Genomic DNA, 27,257 nt, shown 5'->3' on the forward strand with positions numbered 1-27,257 from the left:
CTGAGAAAGCCACCTTATCTGTTGAAAAATACATTGTTCGACATTGTTAAAATGTTTTTTATGTATACATTTAGTGGTTATATTGGCTTAAAGAGAAAGTAGAGTACACACAAATTCAAGCTACTAAAAGAGCATCTCGTCTATGTATTTTCAAAGTCAAATGATGGTGTGTAAATGTATTTACCTCCGGAGATTGTCGTCTTCACCTCGTCCACTGCTGCAGCTGTTTGTTCAACCTTATTCTCCAGCTCCTCTTGCACAGTTTGACTTGTCTCCAGTTTGGCCGCCAGCTCTGTCATGAATATATATTAATCGCAATTGCAAATCCCTCTGAGCTCAGCTACATGACAAACAAACAAAGTGGAAACATGTCCAATACACAGTTTAAATACAGTCTGAATGACGTGCTTGCCTTGATCAGCTGCTTTAAGCGCCTCCATCTCAGCCTCTTTATTTTCCAGCTTTGTGTTCATCTCTTGGCCTAAAATCTCTGCAGCATTAAGTCTTGCATCCAACTCTGTGGGATAAGTGGAAGAAATGGAAAACTATGAATTTGGCGACTTTGTAAAATATATTACATTGCATTTGTAGTAAAATCACTGCATAGAGTCACCATCGAATATCTATATTGGGACCTTTATTTATTCTCTCCAGTGCTTCCACTTTAGTCTCAGTGACTCCAAGGCGGGTGTTCATTTCCGTAGCCAGGCCCTCGCTGGCTTCTAATCTCAACTTGAACTCTAGTGGAAGATAAAATACAAAGATTATCCATGAATTCTGTCATAACATTTCATTTAAAATCAGAGAAGGGATCAGCTGGAACCTACAGTAGTGTTTCAATCAACCTAAAAACCTCCTTCCTCATTCATGAATGTGGGGCTACCTTGATCAGCTGTCTCCAGAGCTTTCACCTCCCTCTCTGTGTCTTCAGTCCTGATCTTCAGCTCTTCCCTCAGGCTCTCAGTGAGTCCCAGTCTGGCTGCCAGCTCTGTTTGAAAAAGATCCTGAGTCAAGTCATCTGTTAGGCAAATAAAAAAATGTGGGTAATGTACAGCATCCGTGCTACAAGCGTTCCCTTCATTCTCTTTACCTTGATCAGCTGTAGTAAGTGCCTGCACTTGTTCCAGTGCATTTTCAAGGCTGAGTTTCAGCTCCCCAGTCAGACTCTCACTGGCAAACAACCTGGTATTCAGTCCTTGGGTTTAAGGCAAGGCAAGTTTATTTGTACAGCACATTTTAACAACAAGCCAAGTGCTTTACATAAAATCGAAAAGACATCATGACAAATTGTAAAAGCAAAATAAGAGAATACAAAAGAAGAAGCATTTAAAAAGAAATTACAAGTTAAAAAAGAGTTAAATGCAGAATAGAAAATAAGTAAATAGAAATAAACGAGTGAAACTAACAGAGCGGTGTAAGAAATGAGAAATGATTTAAAGGCTGTGGCATAGAGGAAAGTTTCCAGCAATGATTTAAAATAACTTCATCTTTTCATCCCTTTGTCACCAACAATTCTAACTAAGCAGTGGATCAAAATTGCAGTTTGAAATGCTCTAACCTAACAAACCATCAAGCTCATGGAAAATTCATAGAAATTCCCAGTAGATAACCCACCCAATTAGAAAGTTTACATATGAATATTTTATACTCCAACTAAAGAAGAATGTTGGGCCATCTTTGTTTACCTTGATCAACAGTCTTCAGCTCCTTCACCTCAGTCTCCGTGATTCCCAGGCGGGCGGCCCACTCCCCCCCACGCTATCACTGCTCTCCAGTCTGGACTCAAACTCTAGGAGATAAATCTGGATTTCAGGCACCTGGTCTAGAGTCTTCTGGTGATAAATAGATCACCGATTAACATGCTAATGCAGTAATCTCTTCATGTGTTAGTGCACCTTTAATTTCCATCTGTAACTGTGCCACCAGGGCTCTTTGTGTCTCTGCCTCAACATCAGCAGCGTTCAGTCTGGCCTCCAGATCTGCTCATTTCATTCAGGAAAAAAAACAAAACACACGTAGATAATTCCACAAATAACACCATTTCACTTTTCTGTATTAGAAACACTGAAGAAATCCGTCATTTACCTTGATCAGCCGCCTGCAGAGCCTTCGCTTCGGCGTCTGCATCTCCTAGTTTATTTGTCAGTTCTGTCAGTCTGGTGTTCAGCACTATTTGTTAAAAATGAGGTCGTAAATACTTTATAACATCAAGTATTCAATTTAATGTATATCATGAGGTGAGATTAGTCACTTTACTGGACACTAATAGTAAATGGGTTTGTTCCATTACCTCTGCTGTCCTTTTGGAGTGTATCCACTTGTTGTCTTTGCCCGTCGAAATCATAGGCGTTCAGTCTGGCCTCCAGCTCTGATTATTGAGAATGAGAAGAAGAAGATTATAATAGTAAACAAAAGATTCATAGAAAAATCATTTCTGATTGTATTCTTTTTTTATACATGTAAATATGTAAATGTACATTACCTGTGTACTGCCGCACAACTTGCTCTACCCGCTTCCTCTGCTCCTCCTCCTGCATCTCAATGATTCTCAGCCTGGTCTCGTGGTCTTTTGTGCATCATGGAAATAAAGTGATAAACAAATATACACACGTCACTAGGTAGTAATGAACACCTCTCCAAAAATTCAGGATTTAGACTAGACCATAAATGAATGACTATCACTACAGATTATTGTATTATTGATAATCAGATGAAAGATGACAGTTATTGTACATGTTCAAGATACATGATACGTGATTGTTAATGTTTTTTCCTTTAAATTATATCCAGATGTACCTGTGAATCCTTTCTTCAGTGCATCCACCTGGTTCCAGATGCCGCGCACATCGCCTGTCTTTTCTGTTCAGTAAATTACACCAAAAACATGCAGTATGAGGGAAGGTGAGATGTTCAATCCCATTAAATAGGAGGCAGCAGGAAATGCTACATCCTCCTGCACATACCCTGCACTTTCTGAAGTTGCATCAGTTGCTCTTTGGTCTGTCGCAGCTCATTTCTCTGATCGTCCAGCGTAGCCTTCATCTCTCTGAGCAGAGCGAAGGTGTCTGCCTCATCCTGACTACCTGTGGTGGCAGTGAACCTCTGCCCCAGGACGTTAGCCTCAGACAGGCAGCAGCCGAGCAGGACAAGAAAAACAACCCACATCCTTGTGGTCTGTGGAGCTGTGATGCCTGGCGGGGTTTGCAGGAGCCACTTTTAAGTATCTTGAGGCTGTGTGACAGATTATGCAAGGTCTGCATGTTGTTTGCATGTAGTTGACCACCTGAAGTTTAGGAAACATGTCCACCAGGGTCAAGGTCAGTGGACAGAAAGATAAGAGGGTTTTAAATACTATGAAGCTGTGGAGAAATATTAACTGCCCTGTAAATGTCACCTTCAAAAAGAAGGATGCAGATAAAAGTTCTTAGCTATTCAGTTTTAAAATTTCACCCCCTAATATTACCTTAGGTAAGTACATTTACTTTGTTACTGTACTGTATTTTACTTTAATAGATTTTTCTTCAGGTACCTTTACTCCACTGAATATATCATACAATCTCTGTACTTAATATTTTTCTACATTTTCAGAAAGGGTTGTGTTACATGATTAAATTGTTGTATTGTTCATAATTTAAGTAGTAATTTAAGTAATCAGTAACGAGAAAGAGTTGGTCCACTGTTCCAACCAGAGCAGACAGGTCACATTAGACTCCGCCTCCTGCAGCAGGAGAAGAACGCATAAATTGATTCAGCCATAAATATATATATATTACAATGGAAGGGTATTATTTCTTTCATTGAAAAACTCAAGGTACAGTTGATCTGGTAGATCATTGCATTAATAGATTCTTTCAGCAGTAGTTATTTTTAAAAAAATTATTTAAAAGCAACAACATGCTTACTTTATTTTTTGAAAAAAACATTAATTTACATGTTACTAATTGTGGTATTTTTTTTAAATATCTCATTATTTTATTTTATTTTTCTACCATAAATACCAATTTAACCCTGAATGGGATTGTAAGGATTTTTCAAAAAGATACGAACAGCTGATTGATGAGTTCAGGCCTTACTAATGTTACAGTCAACATTTTACACAGTAAATATTGTTTTATAAGAATCTGTATAAGTTCTGGCAGGCAACTCGAGCTGCGCTGCGTCAATCATGTTACATACAGCACGTGACATACATCATGTGACATACCTCACTCTCCACAATCATCTATAGTACACACCCACCTTATCAGGTGGTCTATTTAACCAGAGAGACATTTCCAATCAACCCCTCTTGCTCGCACTGCTGCTGCAGTATTGCCACCTGTTGCTTCAGCCCCTCCACCATCCCAGCATCCACCTGTAGGCTCCAACGGGGGGGTTACAAGTATTTGCTCATCACTCCCATCATTCCTGTGTAATCATATGGGGGAGTGATTAAGTTGGAGCCTAGCACCAAACACTAAATCTGTTGTAATGCTGAAATAAATGTTTGAACGTGAGTTGTCTGACTGAACTAGAATGTTGCCCGTGTATGTGTTTGTGTGTTGTGTGTGTGCATGATCTAAACATATGTGCGTGTTTGCTCTATGTGGTCTTAGACTGTATGTATGCAGTGTTGGGTCGGCCATTGTCGGATGATCCCACAGGAAATTATTGAGATAGTGTTTGTTCTGATGTGGTACAAGACAAACAAAATGAAACTGATTCTTCATAGTTGAAACAGGCTTCATGGGAAATCCACTGGAGATTCACCCACTCATTCTTTGTTTGTATCTCTTTTGTCTTTTTATGCATCATTGTACTTCGTAAAAAAAATGAGGACTCTTATATGAAGAATACAATTAAGGAAGTTTAGTTGACTGTCTCATCTTGTAATAGACATTTCTATTTAGATATTAAAAGACAGTATTAGGATCAATGACCTATTCCTAAAACCATCTCACCCAGATCAATAATCATTTTGCAAAAGTAAAAAAAAAATGATCACGAAGAATGAATCAGAAACTCAGCAGCAGCATTAGGACAGAAGGGTTTTAACAAAATGTGAATGTCAAGATAGCCTGTCCTAAAGTGCAAGCCAGTAAGAGTTTTTAGCTGCAGCCACATCTTTCCATGAGCTGCTTTTTGTAGCTCTGATGAGCTGGTGTCTCACAAATGGTTAAACTCTTCTCTGTGTTTTGTTGTCTGCTTTTGCACCCACGCACCAAAAACTGGCTTGCTGTCAGAAGTTGTGAGCTTCCCCTGGTCTTTGTTCAGCTGTGGCAAGCGTGTTGTTGCAGGTGTTTTGAAAAGGGAGGCGATTCAGGGGTCACAGCTGTGGCCGCAACTTTGCTTTACACCTTTCTTTGTCTGAATCGAATCTCTGTATCAAGAAATGTCTGTGTGCTTTTTAAAGCATTAATCAGGATTATCAATGCTGCTCTTAAGCTTCATATATTTGTGTTTGTGGCATTTTAAGGCTTAATGGTTTTCCTCGATCGCTTACCAGTTCGCCATCTAGAAAAAACTTTTTAAATGTAAAAACTTACGATTTTAAAAATTCACTGCATCAATCACTCTGACGGATGACAGCAGGATTTTCAAACTGCCCTGGTTTAATCATAGATAGAATAAAGATATTTGATCAGAAATTATGAATTATCAATTGATCTCAAATCAGAGTCAAAGCTCCAATGACAAATGTCCATATCTTACTTTTTGGTGAGGATTGGACTTTGGTTGAGTTTCCAAATTTTATCCCCAGTAAAGAAAGTCAGTCAGCTGATTATTCCTCCTCCACATGTCCGCAGATTGTTTTTGCCTATATTTTTTTTCCAGATGGAGAATTATTTATTTGACGTGAGTTTCTGATCTTATTTATTCTTACTCCCACACAGATCATCGCATATCAGCCATATGGGCGCTCTGTAGACTGGTGGGCGTACGGAGTGCTGCTCTACGAAATGCTGGCAGGACAGGTGAGTGGTGTCTAAACGCACGCACGCACGCACGCACGCACGCACGCACGCACGCACGCACGCACGCACACACACACCCACACACACACACACACACACAAAACTAACTTTAATGTCTTCACTCTGTATGGTCTATAGCTCAAACCGGTTGAAGAACCTTAACCTTAACTGTCACTAAATACGTACTCCAAACAAAACCCAAAATTGTCTCAAACCCTAAAATCAAATCGTAACCCTCAAACAGTTGTGTCAAGACATGATCTCCTCAATTCCTGTCTCGGTGACTCCCCCCCCCACAGATTGTGTAGCACACTGTGTACAATGAGAGCTGGTGGGAAGGTCTTGAGGAAACACCACCTGAATACATGTGGGAATAAAGGGGGAGTGAGCAATCTGTGAACAACCACGTTGCTGTGTGAAGCTGTCACATAATCGGTGGAGAACAATTACATAAGAAGCATTGTGTGAGTATGACTTGCAATTTAAGTATTAACCGTTAAAGAAAAACGTAAAACTTGGAGTCAGGGTTTTAGAATCCCTGACTAAACAACCATGAAGCTGCCTACATGGAGCAGATAAAACATTTTTGTACTTTGCATTAAACAATTCCCGTTTGTCTTACCACTGAGAGGCCCACTCACGGTTTGTTTGTTTATCTGTGGTGATGACATGGTGTTCTGCCAGTGGACATGAGTCATCATTATGGACAGTATTTAAGGGGACATACCAATAATCTGCTGGCTGGTAAAGAAGTGACTCTTTTGGAAGTAAACATTCCCTCTGAAGAGAAGGATTGCATTTCCCTGCAGCTGAATAAAAACTCTTGTGTATCAGTTTTCTTTTTATGACTGTTGCATCTGCGGTCTATGGTCAAATGCTTTTCAGCACCAACCTCAAAACAAAGAAATTCACAATTGAGTGGAATTTATACTTAAAAACAAAGTCATGACTTGTGTTGCAAAACAAACTAATTGCTTTAATGCACATATACTTCATCTGGAAATGTTGAGAAAGTTAACATTTTCATCCCACACAATGTTTGTTCACAGAGTTTTAATAAATTTACATTTTTATTTAAGATATTGTTTCTAAACATTTATGACAAAGACATGTAATTGTTGCTCGATATTTTAAATTTTAACCATAACTTTATTACAAGTAACTCTAAATAAAGAGAAACATGAATACAACCAAATATACAGAACTTGAATAAAAAAATAAACATAATTTTTAATGTAAAATGTCAACATAAATGCACATCTCTTGTCTATGTATTGTTTATTCTGTAAAATAAAAGTTTTCATATTGTCTCACATCTGCAAACACTACAAACATTTGTATTGGCCTTTATTGTCAGTCACTCAGGGTTTTTTTTATGGGTGTGTTTTTTAATTCCAAATTAACTTTGAGAAAGTGTCAGCTGTTTAACAATTAACAGAAGTTCTAACCTATTTAGATGTTCCCCTCCTCCGTCCGTCCATGTGAAATAAAGACGGCATGACACAGACTAATGATCTCTGGCTCAAGGGGCCAACAGACTGGAAATGACAAATAATTCATTCTGTGCAGTGTCATAACAGCCACATTACGTTTACTGATGATAACCACCCAGTGAGGAGGGAGCAGCTCGGTCCTCCACTGCCCTGTGAAACTTATTCTCACAAATAATCACAAATACTCCTCTTTCATGTCTTTGTTGTCCTCAGATGCTCTTCATCTTTTCACCATGTGTATCATATTTGTGTGTTTTTAATGAACTGCTGCTAAATGGTGACACGACTTTTCACTCTGTGATAATGGAGGAAACACAAACACTGATATTGTGTCCTTTCCCCTCCCCTAGCCTCCATTTGATGGCGAGGATGAGGATGAGTTATTCCAGTCTATAATGGAGCACAACGTGTCATACGCCAAGTCCCTGTCCAAAGAAGCTGTCTCCATCTGCAAAGGGGTGAGTGGATGATGTCATTCTCAATCAGTATTTATGGTCAAGCATGACTCAGGAACATAAATATATGTCAACCTGCTGGTAGTGGTTTGGGTTTTTCAGTTTCAGAAAGTGTTTCAGATAAATGCACGTACACAGTCTGATATGACGCCTGCTTCCTCCGTCCATTCTCCTGTTTAACTGGGACTGTTTTCTTTGCAAGCTTTTCCCACCTGAGTTGAAAATCCTGTAAATCCGCATTTGAAGCTCTGTGTCTTTCACGCTCGTCACTGAAGCCCAGATAACGCAACTTCTCATCAGAGAGCTACAAGCCCTTCCCGCTCCTTCAGTTTTCGGGAGGGCTGCGTCACATGCTGCAGGAAGGCTTTTCTTAGCTTCGTGCTGTCAGATGTCGGATACGAGAAGTCTGGCACAATTTTCTGTAAGAACAAAGTGTGGACCTTTTTTAAATAGTGTCTGGAAACGAATGGAACTGGAAACATTTCCACTCATATGTTATTAAAAGACTGAAGGGAAAACTTTTAGCTTTTCCAAAACTCTCCTCACAAGCATAACAAGCTTGGTGCTCTAAAGGTTTATTCCAAATTCCTAGTTTTATATTTTTTTAAACTTTTTGTAGGATCAATTAATAGATAAAAACTATATATAACTTAGAAGATGTATGGTATTTTGACCAGTAAAACTCTAAAGGGAGGTGAAAAAGCAGTTCTGTAATTTGTTTTAGCAGCTGACCACCAGAATATATTACAGAAAACAGTCTTTGACTTTTTACAATAACACCTAAGGGTATATCAGTGCCTATTTAGCATTTTTAATAGATAGGAGTATTTATTATAAATTCTTATAGAATTTGGTCATCACTTTCCCCTGCGTTTAAAAAAAATATCACTCTTGCTAACATGACAATATCGATATTACAGTATTATATCAGTTATGCTACCATTGAATGCACATTTAACCTCTGCTTGTTTGACCTTCATTCACACTTTATATGTACCACTCAGAGGGCAGAAAGAAACATTGGTTAACATGCTCCTCCTCTGGGGAGCTGGTGTACATTAAATATTAAGGAATACTGGCACAGACAAAAAGAGGGTCACCATTGGATGATTTAGTCAATAAATGATGAGAGTTTTTTTAGACACATACGTGAAATTGTTCCCTTCAGTTGCAACAGAACTGTTGCTTCAATTCCCATGCATTTCGCTGTTGGACCCATAGTAGGCCCATAGTAAAGACTGACTATATAAAGCAGGTTTACAATGTTATACTTGTGTGTGTTTATATAGCAGTTTTATTTCTGTCCAGAGGCAGCGCAAAGTCAATGAGCTGTGAAATAATTCGCTTTGTCTCCCTGTCCCTTCCTCAACTTGTTTTCTCTACGTGCCCCTTCTTCCTTTCCTCTTTACTTCTCTTAGTGTGTGTTTGTGTGTTTATGTGTGTGCGTGTGTGTGTTTTCCTTGGTCTGAGCCGAAGTCCTTGTCTCAACCCATGTTAGGCATAGCTCCAGCACTTTCCCTTAATGGATACATAGTGCTTGTCAGTAGCCTGACCCACAAACGAAAAAGAAAGAGAGAATAGAGAGAAGAGAGAGAAGAGAGAGAAGAAAAAAAGAAAAGCGATAGAATAGTTAGAGGGAGTCAAAAAAGGGAGGTAGAAAAAGGAGAAAAATAATAGAGCGAGGAATATCTCTTGATAAATGATGGTAATACAGACAAGGGCGATAAAGGAGGAAAACAGAAACAGTAAAAAGGAGACAAACTATATAAAATTGCTGTAATAGCAAGTGGACTTTTATTGTGTAAGATCTGAAACTGTTCCTATAGAGTCTCTTTTCTAAGTCGGCCTATATATCCTGTACAGTTCATTATATTTCAAATAGGTCACAAATGTAGCTACACATTCATCTCAGTAATGGGATGTTACCAAGGGACCATCCATTTGAATGTTGTTGTAGTTCATGATGAGAACTGAAAAAAATGAACTTGAGGCAAGTTTGTATAAAAAGCTTTTCTCTCGGGATGCACCCTTGGTTTATCCTTGAGTGTTGAAATAAAGAAAAGATTGAAGCATACATGTACAGTACATGTCCTGGGTGATGTCTTCATCTATCCCAATTGAGTCATAGATTTAGCCTTTTTATCTTTTGCTTCAAGATATATGATGTTTGTTTGACAACTCTGCGGTGAACTCGACCCACAGTTGTATGTGTAGACTCCCCACTGACTTAAATCTCTTTTACAACAAAATTAGTGGGTATATAAAAGTTTTCAAACATAGGTAAACCTGCTATAATACCAGATCAAAATATGTCAGCAGTCAAGTAATTCATTTAAGGTTGTTTATTGCCAGCAACAGAAGCAAAACAACTTCAGAGAGAGCCTAGCCAAAATAACAAACAAAACTCATTCCAAACTAGAACCAGACATACTTCTGTCTAACTAAACGAAAGGTACAAAAACTGAACCTCCCTGTCAGCACTTAAACAGGAGAAAACTGTGTTGGAACAAAATGGCTTCTCTCCCCTAGAGCTTCCTGGCTAAGGGTCTAACAAAGAATCACCAAACTAACAAGAACAGGAAAGGAATAGCAAAAAGGTCAGTAGTACGAGCGGGCACACAGCTCAACCAGTACAGACACACAGCTCAACAAGTACAAACACACAGGCAGTGAATTTAGCAAGACAACAGCAGATTGAGCACAGCAAGAGGCAGAGAGGGACTGAAATGCAGCTCCTCAGCTTTATACTCTCCAGCTTGATCAGGGCTCCAGGTGAACAGAGGCACCGCCCACTGCAGAGGCGGAGCTGACAGAAGGCCGGCGCATGGTCCTGCAACTGCGGCTTTTCACGCAGTTGTGTCGATGGACTCTTATTAATTTATGGTTCTCCAAGGGTTGCGCGTTTGCAAAGCAATTCACCCTCAGAACAATAGGTGGAGTAATGTTTTTTGTCGAAGACGACCTTAGTTACGCCTTCTTTGTGTGTGGCAGTCATCGTCTACTGTTTATTTACAACGCCACTGCTGCACCTCATTGCCTTTTTCTGGCAGACAAATTTGTTACTGATCTTCCTCCACAGCCTCGTACACTCGTCGACCTGCAAACCGACGTTAGCAAAGATCTCCTTCCAGGAATTGCAGGCCATCTGCACGTCCTTGTATTCCGTCAATGACAGGTTATACAAGTGGTCATACTGTCGGATCTCTTCTGCCAAACTCTCTTCTATTTGGTCCATATTCGGTCTTCTAAATCTTCCGTGGTTTTTGCCGGTATTATGGGGCATGAAACCGGAAATGTGACTCCAGAAAGGATGTAGTTAGCAGACCAATAACAGCCTTGCGGGCTCTGTGAGGCTCGCATAGCTTTGTCGTATAGTTACAAAAATTGGGCGACGCACGCAAGAAGGGGTACGCAAGGGTCTCTTGCGTGCTTGCGTGTCCTTGCGTGTCTCTGAAAACGCAGAAGTATGCGCCGGCCTTGAGGCCTTGGAGCAGCACACACACACACAACAGCATCAGAACAACATTTATGTTCCTCAGGCGAATGTAACACAGGCACAGACAAAATAAAAAATCTAACGTACGTTATTATCCATCCCACTGATGGACTTGATTGTTGGGTTGACATGGTGACAGTCCAGCAGTCGGTCCCTTTCAGGACATTTGAAGGTGGGAGGTGAGTCACTTTAAAGGTGACAGCCTATGTGTTTGCAGCAAGAGGCCTTTTCACCCTTCACTGACAGTCCTGCGAACAGACAGAAAGCTGCAAATGACTTTTTCTTCCTCCTGCACAACTGTGTGAATTACTCTGCCAGCTGGGTTTACAGCCCATTTCCTGCATGTCGAAGGGCTTGTATCAAGAAAACTGGCCTGTGTTGTAAAAATCTGTGACAATCCAGCTGCACCAAAGTCCACACACTCAAAGATATCAGTCCCATAAAGCTCAGTCAAACAAAGCACGATTTCCATAAAAGACTCTGTGACATAAGTAATATATAAGATAAGTAATTTGACCTCGGACTGAACACTGAAACTCACCGGGCTCTCTGTCCATCTCCAAATTACTTCTTTACCTTACTTAACAATTCAATCCGCACAAATCGCTGCACTGAGGTAAATCAAAACATTTAATTAATTGGTATAAATGGTAACAGTTCATATAGACACTAATAGTGGTAACCTCTCATCGTGCGTAGAAATTGCTTTCAGGCATTTAAAATAGTGAACAAGCAGTTCTCCAGGTCCACTCTCCAACTGGAAGTGTAACAAACTAATGTTTAACCTATTATTTGTATATGTTCATCAAGTAAATGTCAGTAAGCTCTGTCTTATTTTCACCAGGACAGATTTTGTTGTTGGTTATGTTTTCGGTGGGTAATTGTTTCTGTCTTTAGTTTGCGTTTTGACTGGAAGTGGCAGAATTTCTCTAAAGGCAGAACAAGCGGATGGAGAGTGGGGGGAAAAAAACAATATGGACTGTTTTTTGGACCCATCTGTTAATTTGTCATTTACTGACCTAGATAAGAGGCGGAGTCACATTAGAGAAACACATCAGAGAAACAACACAGAAGTAGGAGGAAACAATGTGAGAGTTTTCCTGACTTTTTAGATAAAAAACCAAACCCTAAACTGTTAAACTAGTTTACAAGATTCATGATTCAAAATTCTAAACTTTATTGTAAAGTAATGAGGGCATTAATGGAAATGTATATTTTGCTGGTGTATGACACACACAAGGGAGAATACAAATACTGTGTAGTACGAATGTAAAACTACTCTTTTCAGAAATGCACTGACACACATATTTCCTCCAGACTTTCTCTGCCCAGTCTCCTAGTAAAAACTCAGCTAAATGTCCGAACAGGCCGATGTGAGAACACAGCAAGCGTGTGGGTGTGTCGATGACGTTTCTAACATGCAACAGCTGCAAAAGTAGGAAAACGTGGTGCCATACACACAGACGACACAAAGGGTGCAGCAACCCCCTCACCTCATCCTCAGGAGAGTCCTGTGGTGTGAACCCGTCTGAGTGGAGAATCTCATGTCGCGTTGTTCACGTGTGAAAGGCAATCTCTCCAGAGAAAGTCTGGACCCAATTCTCCAGACATCCTCCAGAGGTCATGTCTGAAAACACCTTGGGAAACATGTATTGTGTACTGTGTATAAATCAAGGTTTTCCTCCTTTCACTTACAGCAAAGAGTCCATAATCTTGGTACGAGTGGAGTCGTCTCTGTGATTCATCTATCATCTCTTCCATGTAACTCAATGTCCCTGTTGTTTTTTCTTCCTGTGAGCAGCTGATGACCAAGCACCCGTCCAAGCGCTTGGGCTGCAGCGCTGAGGGAGAGCGGGACATCAGAGAACATGCCTTCTTCAGACGCATCGACTGGGAACGCCTCCAGAACCGAGAGATACAGCCGCCCTTCAAGCCCAAAGTGGTAAGTGAATAATCCTGCTCAGGGTCTAATTTAATCTTAACAGTCTAATTAAGTGTGACAATCACTTTAATTACCAAGGTTAAGATGATTGGTGCCGTCTCTCACATGGGTTTAGCCTTCATTAAAATAAGGCCACGTTTCTAATCACGTTGTTTCCATCACAAAGTCAATGTTGTTCCTTAGGGCTTTAATTCCATGTGGGGGCACAGTGCAAAGAGCACACTGAAGAACATAGTTTACTTAACTGATCAGTATTTTGGAGAATTGTCATGGAATTTAGACAAAACGAATGTGTTTCCATTAACCTGCTTTTTACTTTGACTAACATTGACTAAACCCACCACTTCACAAGCAAAATGAATATACCAGTGATTTCTTTATGTTTGTCATCTGGTTGTGCCTCTTTCTTCTGCAGTGGTTTAATGGCAGCCGACTGAAGTATTAAGAGCACCATCTATGTGCCACTAGTAGTGACTAGAAAGACACATTCATTCTTATTTTTCATTGATCAGAAAAATGATTTTTAATTCAAGTTAAATATATTCGTTTTTTTAATTTTATTATTTATAATAGAAGTTATTTCTAATGAATTATGGATAAACTGTGAAAAAAGGTGTAAGATTTAAAACAGACATCTTTGGAATCATTGCTATTGTAAATGATTTAGTCCCCAATATTGCAATCGGCCCCAAGAAATCCGTATCAGTTGGTCTCTACTTTTGCTAATTTTCTGGAAATTTGTATAAAATTTGGATCTGCAAAAATCCTTGCGTGCAGCCCCATATTTGACTGCACCATGCACCTAGATACACAACAGCAGCATCCTTTGTTCTTCCCCTTGCCTCCTTGCCATTCAGTATCCTCCCATTGTGCCATAGAGCAATCAACAGTTTCCCCTCAAACACAACACAACCAATTAAATGCAGTTTAAATGTAGCTTCTGTCTGACAGCGTGTCCTCTCATGTGTCACATGCACATAAAAAAACACAGCACACATGAAGAAGACAAGTAAACCAATGCAAACCTTCTGAAGTGGACACGTGTAAACAAACAAGAACAGATGGATGGGGTCACCGTTTCAAGACAAATCTGTTATGGCAAGACATATTCTGCTGTGCATCTCCTCCCTCAGGGACTATTTGTTCTTGGCTGTTTGTTTGCCAACTTGTACCTCAGCCTTCAGTCAGATTTGTCAGAGTACACACACAAGCAGGGAGAATCACTAGTTACAACTTATTGTAATGCACTATTTTTCTTTTTACCTGTAGCAACTGAAGTATTTTAGATACTAGATTTTATACCACACGTTTCTCACAGCGTTTTGTGTTTCACATGTCTTCAAATGAAACTGAAGAGGTGGTTCAGAAACATCCAGCCTTTTCTACAACCTTTCCTCCTGTGATGGGGGGATGCAGCCAATCACAGCACCGATTTGTTGAGAAGCAGAGGTCACCAAGAGCTTAAGTCTATAACTGGCTTTACTTGCAAGATGTGTTGTTGGCACTCCAGGGGGATTCACAAGATAACTAGTAGAGATTTGATCAGGGAAACAACCCTTACATATGTTTTTAGTTGTTGACATATGAAGGTGGTGACATTCAAAAGGCACTTGGCTGATGTAATGTGACAGTTGTGCCTTGTCACATTCCCATAAAGAGTGGCTGACAGTGCCTGGAGTGGAATGTCGAGAAAAGAAGAGAAGGTTTCTGTGCGTTTGGTGTTATCGCATCTTTTTATGGATCCCCCAAATTTTTTTTTTATGTGGGCCTAGGCTACATATGGCATGTGTTATGTGGACCATAAGTTATTTCAAAGCCATTTATCTTTATGTATAATTAAAGTAACTTTCATTAATTATGAATGTTCCTTTGAATTTACACATGATCATCTAGAGCACAGACATACACACACTTTCTCCGTGTCTTTAAGATTCTGTCGTACACACACACCCGCGTCCCTTACATATTCATTTTAAATAGTTTAGTTAGGGCCCGAGCACTGACATCAAAGGTCAGGTGAGGCCCTATTGAAATTGTAAGGATTATTATTATTCAGGCAAATGAATTGGCTTTTTGAGGGCTTTAACATGCTCAAATTCTTACCAAAATTTGCAGAAAGTTAAAAAGTGGTTAAAAAATTTAGGTACTCTGGAGGAATTTTCAATGGGCGTGGCAAAATGGCTCAACGGTGCCCCACGAGACCCCGGGAACGTGTTCACATTGACAGATCTTCACAAAAGGGAGCAATTTGAAAAACGCTACAGGAAGCCTGCTATTGTGCATTTAGTGGCCATTTTGGCCATATTACACATTTTTACTTTGAGGTACTTGTACCAGGGATTACATCAGATCAACTTCAAATAGAGATATGTCTCATCACAACAAGATGGAAATACAGACTTATTGAAAGATAGATTTTTCGTCACACAGTGTGACCGTGGCTGGCGTCAAAGTTTGATTACACGCCATTAAAACACTATAATCTGTCTGGATCTGCTGAAGGATCCGGTGAGCACTGTCTGTGGACACAGCTACTGTATGAGCTGTATTAACAACTACTGGGACAAAGGGGAGGAGAGAGGAAGCTACAGCTGTCCTCAGTGTAGACAGACCTTCACACCGAGGCCTGTCCTGGAGAAAAACACCATGTTAGCTGATTCACTGGAGGAACTGAAGAAGACTGGACTCCAATGCTATGCTGGACCTGAAGATGTGGCCTCTGATGTCTGCACTGGGAGAAAACGGAAAGCTCTCAAGTCCTGTTTGATTTGTTTGGCCTCTTATTGTGAAAAACCCCTCCAGCATCATCTTCAGTCAGCTGCATTGAAGAAGCACAAGCTGGTGGAGCCCTCAGAGAAGCTCCAGGAGAACATCTGCTCTCGTCACGACGAGGTGATCAAGATGTTCTGCCGCACTGATCAGCAGTGTATCTGTTATCTCTGCTCCCTGGATGAACATAAAGACCACGTCACGGTGTCAGCTGCAGCAGAAAGGACTGAGAATCAGAGAGAGCTCGGGCTGAGGAGACAAACAATCCAGCAGAGAGTCCAGGACGCAGAGAAAGACGTGAAGCTGCTTCCACAGGAGGAGGAGGCCGTCAATGGCTCTGCTAATAAAGCAGTGGAGCACAGTGAGGAGATCTTCACTGAGCTGGTCCGTCTGCTGGAGAAAAGAAGCTCTGATGTGGAGCAGCAGATCAGATCCCAGCAGGAAACTGAAGTGAGTCGAGTCAGAGAGCTTCAGGAGAGACTGGAGCAGGAGATCACTGAGCTGAAGAGGAAAGACCATGAACTGAAGCAGCTCTCAGACACAGAGGATCACAACCAGTTTCTACACAACTACCCCTCACTGTCACCACTCACGGAATCTACAACTCATCCAGCATCAGGATCAGTCCTCTGAGGGACTATGAGGACGTGACAGCAGCTTTGTCACAGGTCAGAGGTCGACTACAGGACATTCTGAGTGAGACGGAGACAGAGATTTTACAGATTGTGTCTCAAGTGGATGTTTTACTGCGACAACCAGAGCCCAAGACCAGAGCTGACTTCTTAAAATATTCACAGGAAATCACACTGGATCCAAACACAGCAAACTATGATCTGTTATTATCTGAGGGAAACAGAAAAGTAACAAATATGAGAGAAGATCAGTCTTATTCTGATCACCCAGACAGATTCACTTATTGGGAACAGGTCCTGAGTAGAGAGAGTCTGACTGGACGTTGTTACTGGGAGGTGGACATGGGGAGGAGGCTGGGAATACAAGTTTATGTTCATATAGCAGTCGCATACAAGAATAACAGCAGAGCAGGAGACTCACGTGTGTGTCTATTTGGATTCAATGATAAATCTTGGTCGTTATCTTGTAGCAAAAACATTTATGGCTTTTATCACAACAGCATCTGGACTCCAGTGTCAGGTCCTTGGTCCTCCAGAGTAGGAGTGTACCTGGATCACAGTGCAGGTGTTCTGTCCTTCTACAGCGTCTCTAACACCATGACTCTCCTCCACAGAGTCCAGACCACATTCACTCAGCCTCTCTATGCTGGAGTTAGGGTTTATGATTAAAGATACACAGCTGAGTTCTGTAAACTGAAATAGACTCGAGTCATTAAAAGCAGTCAGTTAGATTCTGTGTTTAAATCTTTAACTTATTTTGTCTCCATGTTTGTTGATCAAAGTTCGTCTTGGTGACGTTTCTGCTCCGCACAGAGATCCACTCTCAATTGGCCATTTTGGCCATTTTCTACAATTTTACTCTGAAGAACTTGTCATAGGGCTTTCATCAGATCAACTTCAACTTCTGGGAATGTCACCTAAACAAAAAGGAGATATAAACCGCCTGAGTATATTTGATTTCATCACACTGTGTGACTATGGCCTGGCATCAAAACAAGAGCTTTCTTCCTCTGTGTGTGTGTGTGTGTGTGTGTGTGTGTGTGTGTGTGTGTGTGTGTGTGTGTGTGTGTGTGTGTGTGTGTGTGTGTGTGTGTGTGTGTGTGTGTGTGTGTGTGTGTGTGTGTGTGTGTGTGTGTGTGTGTGTGTGTGTGTGTGTGGGGGAAGGTTAAAGAAAGTGAAGGTTACCAGAGAAAAGCAAAGGAGGAAGATTTCCTTTCATGTACTCCTCATCTCTGTGTCTAATTGCTGCGATCGATATCAGGGGAAAGCATGTGGGTTTCACACTCACAATCGCTGGGATTTGGATGCATGCAAACACGCCTGTCCTTTGCACACTGCATGCTTGCAAGGCTCTGGTTGTGTGGTGCAGATAAGAGTATAAGATGAGAGCGGTGGTAAGAGAGGCACAAAAGACCATTGAATGCCCCGGTAACCACTGTAAGCCACTGTTCATCGATCCGTCATGTCCATCTCACTATGCCATGTAATACACTGCTGTTTCTGAGTACATCATTATACACCCCCCTCTCACCCCTCAACAGGTCTAACTCTATCCACCCCCGTCCTCCTCCCTTTCTCCGTTTGCATCTATCCCCGGTCAATCTCACTTCATCCACCTGTGACAGCTGTGGAATTGCAATCAATACAGCGGCTGCACCCAGATGACAGATTCAAACCATCTGTATCTATTGGACCGTAGCTGCAGACAGGGAGGTTGATGTTGAACCATATTATAGTGTTGGATTCTGGGCAACGCAGCTGCAGGTGACACAAAGCATGATATGCGAGGACTGCCAGTGTTTGTATGAACTCAGGCAAATTTCTTGGGAGTAACAACACACTGGATACCCACATATTTCACTTGAGGATGATCGATTGTCTTCAAGGCTGACGGGACCAGGGAGTCAAAAAAAATAGGTCAAATAGAAGGATACTGTTTAAAAGTGAATGAAGGAGTGGTGGAGGCAGGGCCAGAAGAAAGATTGGGAAGACTTAGTCACAGCACTGAAGTCATGGAAAAGTGTCCAAGGAAGGGATGCCTGTTGGGATACACAAATCCACACACACAAACACACATACAGAGAGAGAGAGAGAGAGAGAGAGAGAGAATTATGGCAATATGCGTTGTGACTCATAGTTGTAGCTGTAAGAAAAGAGAGTCATAGTCTGTTGCTGCTTGACTGAGCATGTCTGCCTTTCCTCCTTTAGCTTACAGGACATAAGAGGAAGACTTTTCTGTTTGTTTGCGTATTTATTTCTTTATTTCTTAACTTGGGGTCAAGAGATTGTGGAGAGGCGGTGGACTAGTGGCAGGAACTTGGACTATGGGTAGAAAAGGTCTCTGGTTCGACTCCACGGAGAAACAACAAAAAGACGAATCTGTTCAAAATCCAAGAGGATTCTCCCTACCCTGTCTAGTGCCCCTGAGCAAGGCACCTTACTCTCCCAACATCTGCTCCCCAGGCGCCGTACATGGCTGCTCACTACTCTGTGTGTCCTGCACCAGATGGGTTAAAAGCAGAGGTTAAATTTCCCTACAATTGCATGAGTGTGCTTGTGCATGTCTGTGCATGTGTTTGGGACAAATAAAAATGTATCTTAATCTTAACCTTAATCTTTTCTATCACACGTGTGATAAATGTGTATGAAGTCAAACTTAAAGTAATGCATTACTCTGAAAATATAGTTCAGAATGAAATTTGCATCTGTTTCTACATTGCAGCAGGTGACATATGTAAAAGTTGTGTAATAGTAAATATGCCACGGATGCTCATGGAAGGTCCCGGTTAGATCTGTAGCTTTCTGCACCAATAACCAATGGGTTCAACTCTGCTTTGTGATCTTGCCGCATTACATATTCATGAAATAAGACAGTGGAAATAATAGGGGACACATTTCCCTACAGGGCCGTGTTTCAAAGACCAGAAAAAGTAAAATGTTCATAAAATAACATAACACCTACAAGAAATTCAAATGACCAGAATCTGAGAATTCAACGAAACAAAGCACGAAGGTTCAATTGACGATGACAAAAATGGAGAGATTCCCATGCCAGGGGCTTCCGGGAGAGCGAGGTATAGAGAAAGAGGGGGAGAGGGAGAACGTCTTGGCACAACTCTTCATGGAGGCAGGCACTCATTTATCATCCTAACTAGCTGAGTGTTCTTTTAATATGCTTGAGTGCAGAGGCGTGCACGTGTGTGTGTGTGGTGAGAGAGGGAGAGAGATTCAAGATGAGAGAAAGTAGGTCAAACACCCATGCAGGACGCTATGTCACTGTGTATGGAAGATGTAGCAACAGCATAATAGCTGGGGTCTCACCCCATAAGGGTCGGCTGGATCACACGATGAGAAATAGCAGACGAACCACCAGCTCCGTTATTTTTTGAAAGGGGAAATTTGTGTCCCGAAAAAAAAAACATCACAAAAGGCAGTGAAGCCGATTCTCCTAAGATCATAGTTCAGAACCTTATTTGTTCTCGCTGAGCTAATCTTTAGAGCTTGGTTTATCTTGTGGGAACAGCTCTTATGAAACCGTTTCGAGATGATTCAATGTCCCTGATTTGCAGCGTGGGGCTCATTCACACAGAATAAAGCTCCATGAGAAGTGAGGAGAGTCATGCTTAACGCTTCCACAAATCTAAAGTCTGACATTGTCTCTGTTTAAATAAAAAAAAAAATGGATGAGAATCGATGTTCAACACAATCATTTCATCAGCCTAGGCTCTGTCCCGTACATTCTTTGGAGTATCCCTGAAGAGCCGAGGCCTGATGTCCCAGGGTGCTTTTCTGATCTGGATACAGACAGTTTGGAGCTGGCGATTTGTCGGTGGAAGTTAGAGTGAAAAATAGTTGAGGGACAGATGGTCAGCGATAGAAGAGAAGAAGAATGGTAGACAGAGGGACATAGCGGTTGAAGCATCCTGGCAATTACCCATCAGGTATCTGGTGTGAGGGAAAGCGCGAGCACATTCAGACGAGCGCAAACGGAGCCACATCGGCCCCCCCGCCTCGAGGTGTGCGTCCTGCCCTCTATCCGCTCTGACAGGGAGGCAGTGGCTCGGAGCGAACGTCACCTGTCAGAGGCACCAGTCATGGGAGGACATTTGAAAAACACAAAAATAAACACACACCTTAGAAACGTCTGTGTCTCAACGTGTTTGTGTTGTGCTGCGTTCAACTTGTATTAAATCACCTGACGTGTTCTGTGCGACCTCGACGATAAGAAACAAGGAGGAAGTAACAATAGAAATGTCTCAACCTTTTATATCATGATGTGTTTGCTGAACAGACACAGTTTGACGTGCCATTACACACACTTAGATTTAGACCTAAACATACACACACTAAAGGCCGATATATGCTTCTCCGTTTTTACTGACACGAACAGAAACGGACAGAGAAACGCCCACTCCGAGCGCCTCAGAGAGCTTTTCGTGCACCTCAGATTTTTCTAACTATCCGTGGTTATTTCGGAGAGCCCAGGGACAGCCCTTGGTTGTGATTGGTCCGCTAACGACAGCATTTCGGAACAACATAATTTCCGGACCTCAAACTTCCGGTTTCATTCCCTGTATCCCATTAAACCCAAACACAACTACGATTCTACAATTAATGTGACAAGTGTGTGAAGCCAGCGGAGTTGTCCGACTGACGGTGGCTGGTTAGAGCACTGACGGCATGTGTGTACGGTCACATACGGTTATGACAAACTTTCATAATGGCGCTAGCTTGCTAGCCACCATGCTAACTGCGGTGGTAACAGCGCAAAAACCTGCTGTCATGACATTAATTCCACTGCTATCATGACACTGTTTCTCGAACACTGTCAGGTCAGAAGCAAACACTGGGCAGTATTTAGTATCGGGAGTCCCTGCTGACTGTGTGTGGAAGCTGGGGGGAAGCTAGCTGCCACCGTGTAGTTTCAAGCTGTGGGATTAGCAACGCAGTTCGGAAACAAGACCGGGGAACCGCTGCGCTAAGAAACGATCACATCAGCATTTTGACCCGCTGGGTGCCACTTTATTTAGTTCTGTTAGTTCCCATCGTTCAGTGTGTGTGACGACAGCCGGGAGCAGGAGGATAAGCAGGAAGATAAACACAAGTGGACTTCTTCTCGAACATAGAGGTAGGCTTCTCTAAGCTTGTCTTCCGTTGCTCCACCCACTGTTTGGCGGTGAATTGTTTTCAGACGTACAGTCGTCGGAAAAGCAAAAATCAAAAAGAGTCCGTGGGATCCGTCATCCCCCACCTTTCATACAGCCGTCAGGGGCAATTTGAAGTTCAGTATCTTGGCCTAGGCGACTTTGGATTTGCAGATAAGAGGTGCTGGAGAGCAACCCACCAGCCTTCTGCTTAGTGGACCCCCCTCCCCCCTCAGCCATAGCTGCCCACTTGCCTGAACAAGGGCTCCCTACTTATTACGCGTCGTCCCGACTCAGTTGAATCCCACTGGGGTGTCAGTCCCTTGCTGTAGAGTCTAAAAAGAGTAATCAAGCCCATCCAGAAAAGGGAGGAATGCTTTGTGTCGGTCAACGTAGCTCATAGCAGTTGTACTTTTGAAAATAAAAAACTAGGAATTCAGAAATGCATCCACTTAGAGATGAATGACACTTGTCATGGAAAGCTCACTCTAATATTCTGAAATCAATCCTGCAAACAAACTCCTATAGCCTCAATTGTTTTGAATTAAGGGTTGGACTCTGAAGACAAAGTGAGTTAAAAGCAGGTGAGAAAGGACAAACATTTAATTACAGCTATTACATTTTCTTGTTCAATGAGAATTCATTTTATTTGTTTAGTGCCAAAGCACAACATGTATTACATCAAGTCACTTTACATAGTTAGAGACCTTACAATTACAGTGAGCAGTGAGCTGGTAGCGTCATGGTGAAAGAAGCCGACCTTGTATAGGTTACACACCGCAGCAGGTTGTTGTGTCAATTAGATGATGAAGCTCAGATGAATTGGGAGGAAATCAGGAACATCAGTTTATTGAAGCATCTCTCTTATATGATCTAACTATCTAACAAATTATTTTCTCCTAAAGAAGATTATTCAACTAATCTCTCAGCATTAAAACTAGAAACTATTTGATCTTCCAGTGTCCCCTTTATTTCTCCTTTATAAGCAGTATCTTAGTTTTCAATGTGCATTGATGTCACGTTATTCTGATGCAATGTTCTGTGAAATGTTGCCTCTGCAGTCAGAACAACCCTTCCAGTCTAATGCACCGATGTTTATTTCTATGACAACAGTGCCAAAAGTGTAATGGTTGCCATCATGCTTCCTTTCTCTTCAAGCCCTGTGTGAGAGGCCGCCAGCATTTGGCTTCACAGCCTCAGTGATCCTCACTGCCAGCTGAAGAACAGCATCTCCTTAGGGAACATGAAAGCTTATCAAGTGCTGCAGCGGGTCCCGGAATGTGTGTGCATGACTGAATTTGGGTGCATGATCGTGTGCGTTCGTGAATGCACGCATCCGTGTAGGTGAGCCCAGTGCGTAGGTGGACTAGCTGATGAGGATAGAGAAGGATAATGGGTGCATCCATCCCTCTTTCTCACTCACTCCCTTTCTCAGGTTTGAATTATTCTTGGATGAGAATTCTACAATTAGATTAGGTTTAATGAAAAGAAATGCAAACAAAGACCCAAATCAGACAATAGGAACAACTCCTTCAGTGTCTAAACGATCTGAGCAATGTGTGATGTCAGGACATGAAGTATGTTTTCTTATGTTTCACATGACAGGTGAACATGGGTCCAAAAGTTTAAAGAACAGTGCTGGCATTAAAGAACGGTCAGATCAATCATCAAAGATATTATCACTCATAGTCATATAGCACCCATCTAATAAACATGCTTCACATCTTAGCTTTTTCTTTTCAGCTGCAAGTGACTGGTAACGAATAGGAAAGACTAAGTTATAACAAATGAAAACAAACGGTCATGATGTAACTAATGTGATTGCTGCAGTCACACAATAAAAAAAAAATCAAAGCCTCTCTGTTCTGGTGCTGCACAGGAGCTTTCATGTGCTTAATTTTCAGACCATGTGCAGCTTATTGTTGACTGACCTGGTAACAATTACAAAGAACAACACAATACAAACTCAGCACAAGAAGACATGTGTATTATAAACAGTTCTGCTGATGCAGGAACATCGTAAAAAGACTCCTGCAACAATCACTATTTAAACTACATCTTTTAACGTGTAATTTTCATGATAGAAGCTGCTGCAGTTACACATGTCAAGTATGATTTTTTTTTTAGTGCAGAAATAAAATGAGATGCACGCCCACGTCCCTGAACATGCACATGACCTTCCTTTGCTGTGAAATTCTCTGAAGTGCTAATTCCTGCACCATGTGACATGATCCGTTTCTGTGTCTTGGATTTCATTTGATTATCTCCTCATCGCCAAAACATGAAAACACTTTTGATGCCTCGTGTTAAATGCAGAGTGCTTGACTCCCTCCTGATGAACACACCAATTAACCCTTTTGTGACCTTCTGGCAACTTGCTTCTTAACCAACGAATCATTTCATTCTCCTGGAAGTTAAGTAGATTTGACGGTTGCTACAGATATGCACATCATATCTGTAGCAAGATGAAAGAGCTGCAGGTTATGAGATCAGTGCAAACACAGTGTTTCTCATTGCCGAGGTCTTGACGCCATTTCCTTTCACGGAGTTAAACCGGGGCCTCGTTTGCAGGAAACTGCTTTGCACAGCTGTGACCCTGTTGAGTTAGTGTTCAGGAGGGTCCATTGGGATTCAGGTGAATGAAGATGTAGAGCGTGTAATCGGATGTTGTCAGAGGGAAAAGTCGGGGATCAGGTGTGAAATGCTTTACTATCAGCCAGGGGACAGGAGGAAGAAGCATTAGAATTAGTGGACAGGTTGAAATGGGAGAACACACATGTGCTGCCTGTTGTACGTTTGTCCAGTTGTGTGATTTTTATTTTCTAAAATGAGTGGTGATGACCATGTGAGCAGCTGATGATGTTTGATGAGGACTACGATGATGTGTGTCCTGTGCTCTGCTCTCACTGGTAAACATTTCCAAGAAGTCAAGAGTAGATTCTACCGAATGTAATAGCGGCTCTTGTCTTCTCAGAATTGCTGTGTACTGACCTCCACAGAATTGCAGCGTTCATACTGATGCCAGCGCTCCACATTCTTTTTGTCGGTTCTGTGCAGCTGGTCTGCTTGCACTCTTCATATAATATAACAAACCTCACCTGTTAACATCTTCCCCTTCTCTGTGTCTCTTCTCTACAGTGCGGAAAAGGAGCAGAGAACTTCGACAAGTTCTTCACACGCACTCAGACCCAGCTCACACCATCGGATGAGCTGGTCATCGCCAACATCGACCAGGCCGAGTTTTCAGGGTTCTCGTTCATCAACCCGCAGTTTGTAAATCCGATGCTCAACAGTGTCGATTGAGGAAGACGAGGGAAACACCCCGGAAGGATCTCCCTACCCACTGCCAACCACTTAAACCAACCGCCAATCCAACATCTGACCACAACTTGATCAAGGCCCATTTTGTGTATTTGTTCTGTTCATAAACAGGAACTTAAGACATGCAAATTTGATCTGTACAAATATCTTTGCCAGTATAGTTTATGTAGATTAGATGGTTTCTGGCCACTATAAGAAATGGTTTCCTTTAGCTTCACGACTGATATGTACTGTAGACCAGGTTCCCCTTCCTTAACCCTGCAGGTTACGTTGAAGGTTTCCCACAACTGGAGCCACTGAGACAGAGGAATGTCCAGCTTTATTTGTCTATGCCAGTATATGATTAATTTAAGATGTGGATAATTCTGTGCACAAATTCATCCTTACAAATCTCAATAGATTATCATTATAATCTGCATTTCTAGTTAAGAGTTTGATTCTATGTGGATAATTATCACAATATAGATCTGACTGTATGTAACGAGTGGAAAAAGTCCCATATAACGCAGTGTAGTAGACGCTATAGCCAAATATGAAGGAAAGCTGGTGCAGGAGTTGAAACAGCCCCTTGTGATTCAATGGTTTCCTGATTCAATGTTTACATTTTTCTTCCCCTTTGATACATGGTGATGGTGTAAACATTTTTACTTTTAGCACAAGTTGATTCCCGCCAGTCTCATTTTTTAAGTGTGAGTAGCAAATCCTCTAAAGAAGGAAGAGTTATATTTAAATGATACAAAGCCTGTAATAGAAAACACGTGAGACACATTGAGTCGTTTTCAGTTTATCAAAAAAATCATTGAGAATAATGATTAATTTATCTCTTTCCTAGCCCTTGCTGAGCTGCAGAGTTTACACTTACATTATCAATAGTTTTATGGACGCTATGTGGACACACATGAATCCCTTCAGTCTGTGGGCAGTGGCGGTTTGTACTATACAAAATCAAAGCTAAAAAGTTTACAGTTTGTCATGTTTGACACTAGCGAGTGTTGCCCCTGTCCCTCTCCTGCCCACGACTACAGAATCCTACGTATGATCATAAATGTGTGATGAAAACACTCCCGCACACTGTGTGACTTGCAGTGCTATAATTATTTGTGATATATAAATATTATTCTCTTATTCTTTATTAGAAACCATATGCCTCGTGAAGATCTAACACCAAAATATCACAAGTATGTGCAAGTAAGATAGTGTGCGGGAGTTTTTGCAACAACGTTTTGTTCACTTTACTTTTTCAACTGCAATAGATGTGCAAATAATTTTTCTGTTTTAAATCGTAAATGTCTTAACAGAATCAGTACAAGACATTTTGATGAACAGTTATTATAATTTTGTTTTAGAATATTACATCAACTAATATTAATGTGTATTAACCATGCAACATTTTCTTGCATACAGTATCATGTCTTCAAGTGTAGATGAAACACATGAGTCAGGTTTCTTAGACACGGAAGTTGCAAATCAAAAACTACTTTTGTCGTTTTGTTGTCCTTAGAAAAAACGTTTCCCTCATTTTGTCAACATAATCATCATAATGATTAGTTTTTAATCTCCTCACACATATTTTTCCATTAGATCAGATGACATTTTTTTATGTCTAATATCAGTGTAACTCCTTTGTAAATAATCATGAGTTATTTAAAAAAAAAAGAGTATAAGAAGCTACAGTTTTTATTCCAACACCTGAATGTGCTTTTATTACATTAATTAGACAAACCAATATTTGTATGTGTACCAAAAGATAATAATAACTAAAGGACTGCGAAGGTGAAACAGTACAGATCCACCTTTGAACAACTGGATGTCTTAAATAAAATCCAGATTTAGCAAGTTGTAATCTGTTCTACTGGTATTACCAGTTTTATCCGATTTTTCTCTTTTTCCTTTTGATTTAATTAAATTGGATGATTTTTACTGCAGATTGTGTGTTAGTTGGATGCGTGTCTGGCTGTTGACTGTTCTTCTGTATCTGCATGCTGTTGATAGGTATCATTCATGCACGTGATACGCTAAATGCTGCATGCTACGAAGTATGAAACCCCAAA

At 41.2% G+C, this 27,257-nt stretch overlaps 1 protein-coding gene across 1 annotated transcript in view; it reads left to right on the forward strand.

The window, feature by feature from the left end:
- LOC133019933 (protein kinase C alpha type-like) overlaps positions 1–27,126 on the forward strand; it is a 132,299-nt gene extending 105,173 nt beyond the window's left edge. Inside the window, exons 14-17 of the mRNA XM_061086528.1 lie at positions 5,874–5,954; positions 7,798–7,905; positions 13,200–13,340; positions 25,024–27,126. Coding sequence (XP_060942511.1) covers positions 5,874–5,954; positions 7,798–7,905; positions 13,200–13,340; positions 25,024–25,188 — 495 coding nt within the window. The 3' untranslated portion in view covers positions 25,189–27,126. The remainder of the gene's footprint in view (positions 1–5,873; positions 5,955–7,797; positions 7,906–13,199; positions 13,341–25,023) is intronic.
- The last annotated feature ends 131 nt before the right edge of the window (positions 27,127–27,257 follow it).

This window comes from Limanda limanda, chromosome 2 (genome assembly GCF_963576545.1).
Source record: "Limanda limanda chromosome 2, fLimLim1.1, whole genome shotgun sequence".
In the NCBI taxonomy this organism is placed as follows: Eukaryota; Metazoa; Chordata; class Actinopteri; order Pleuronectiformes; family Pleuronectidae; genus Limanda; species Limanda limanda.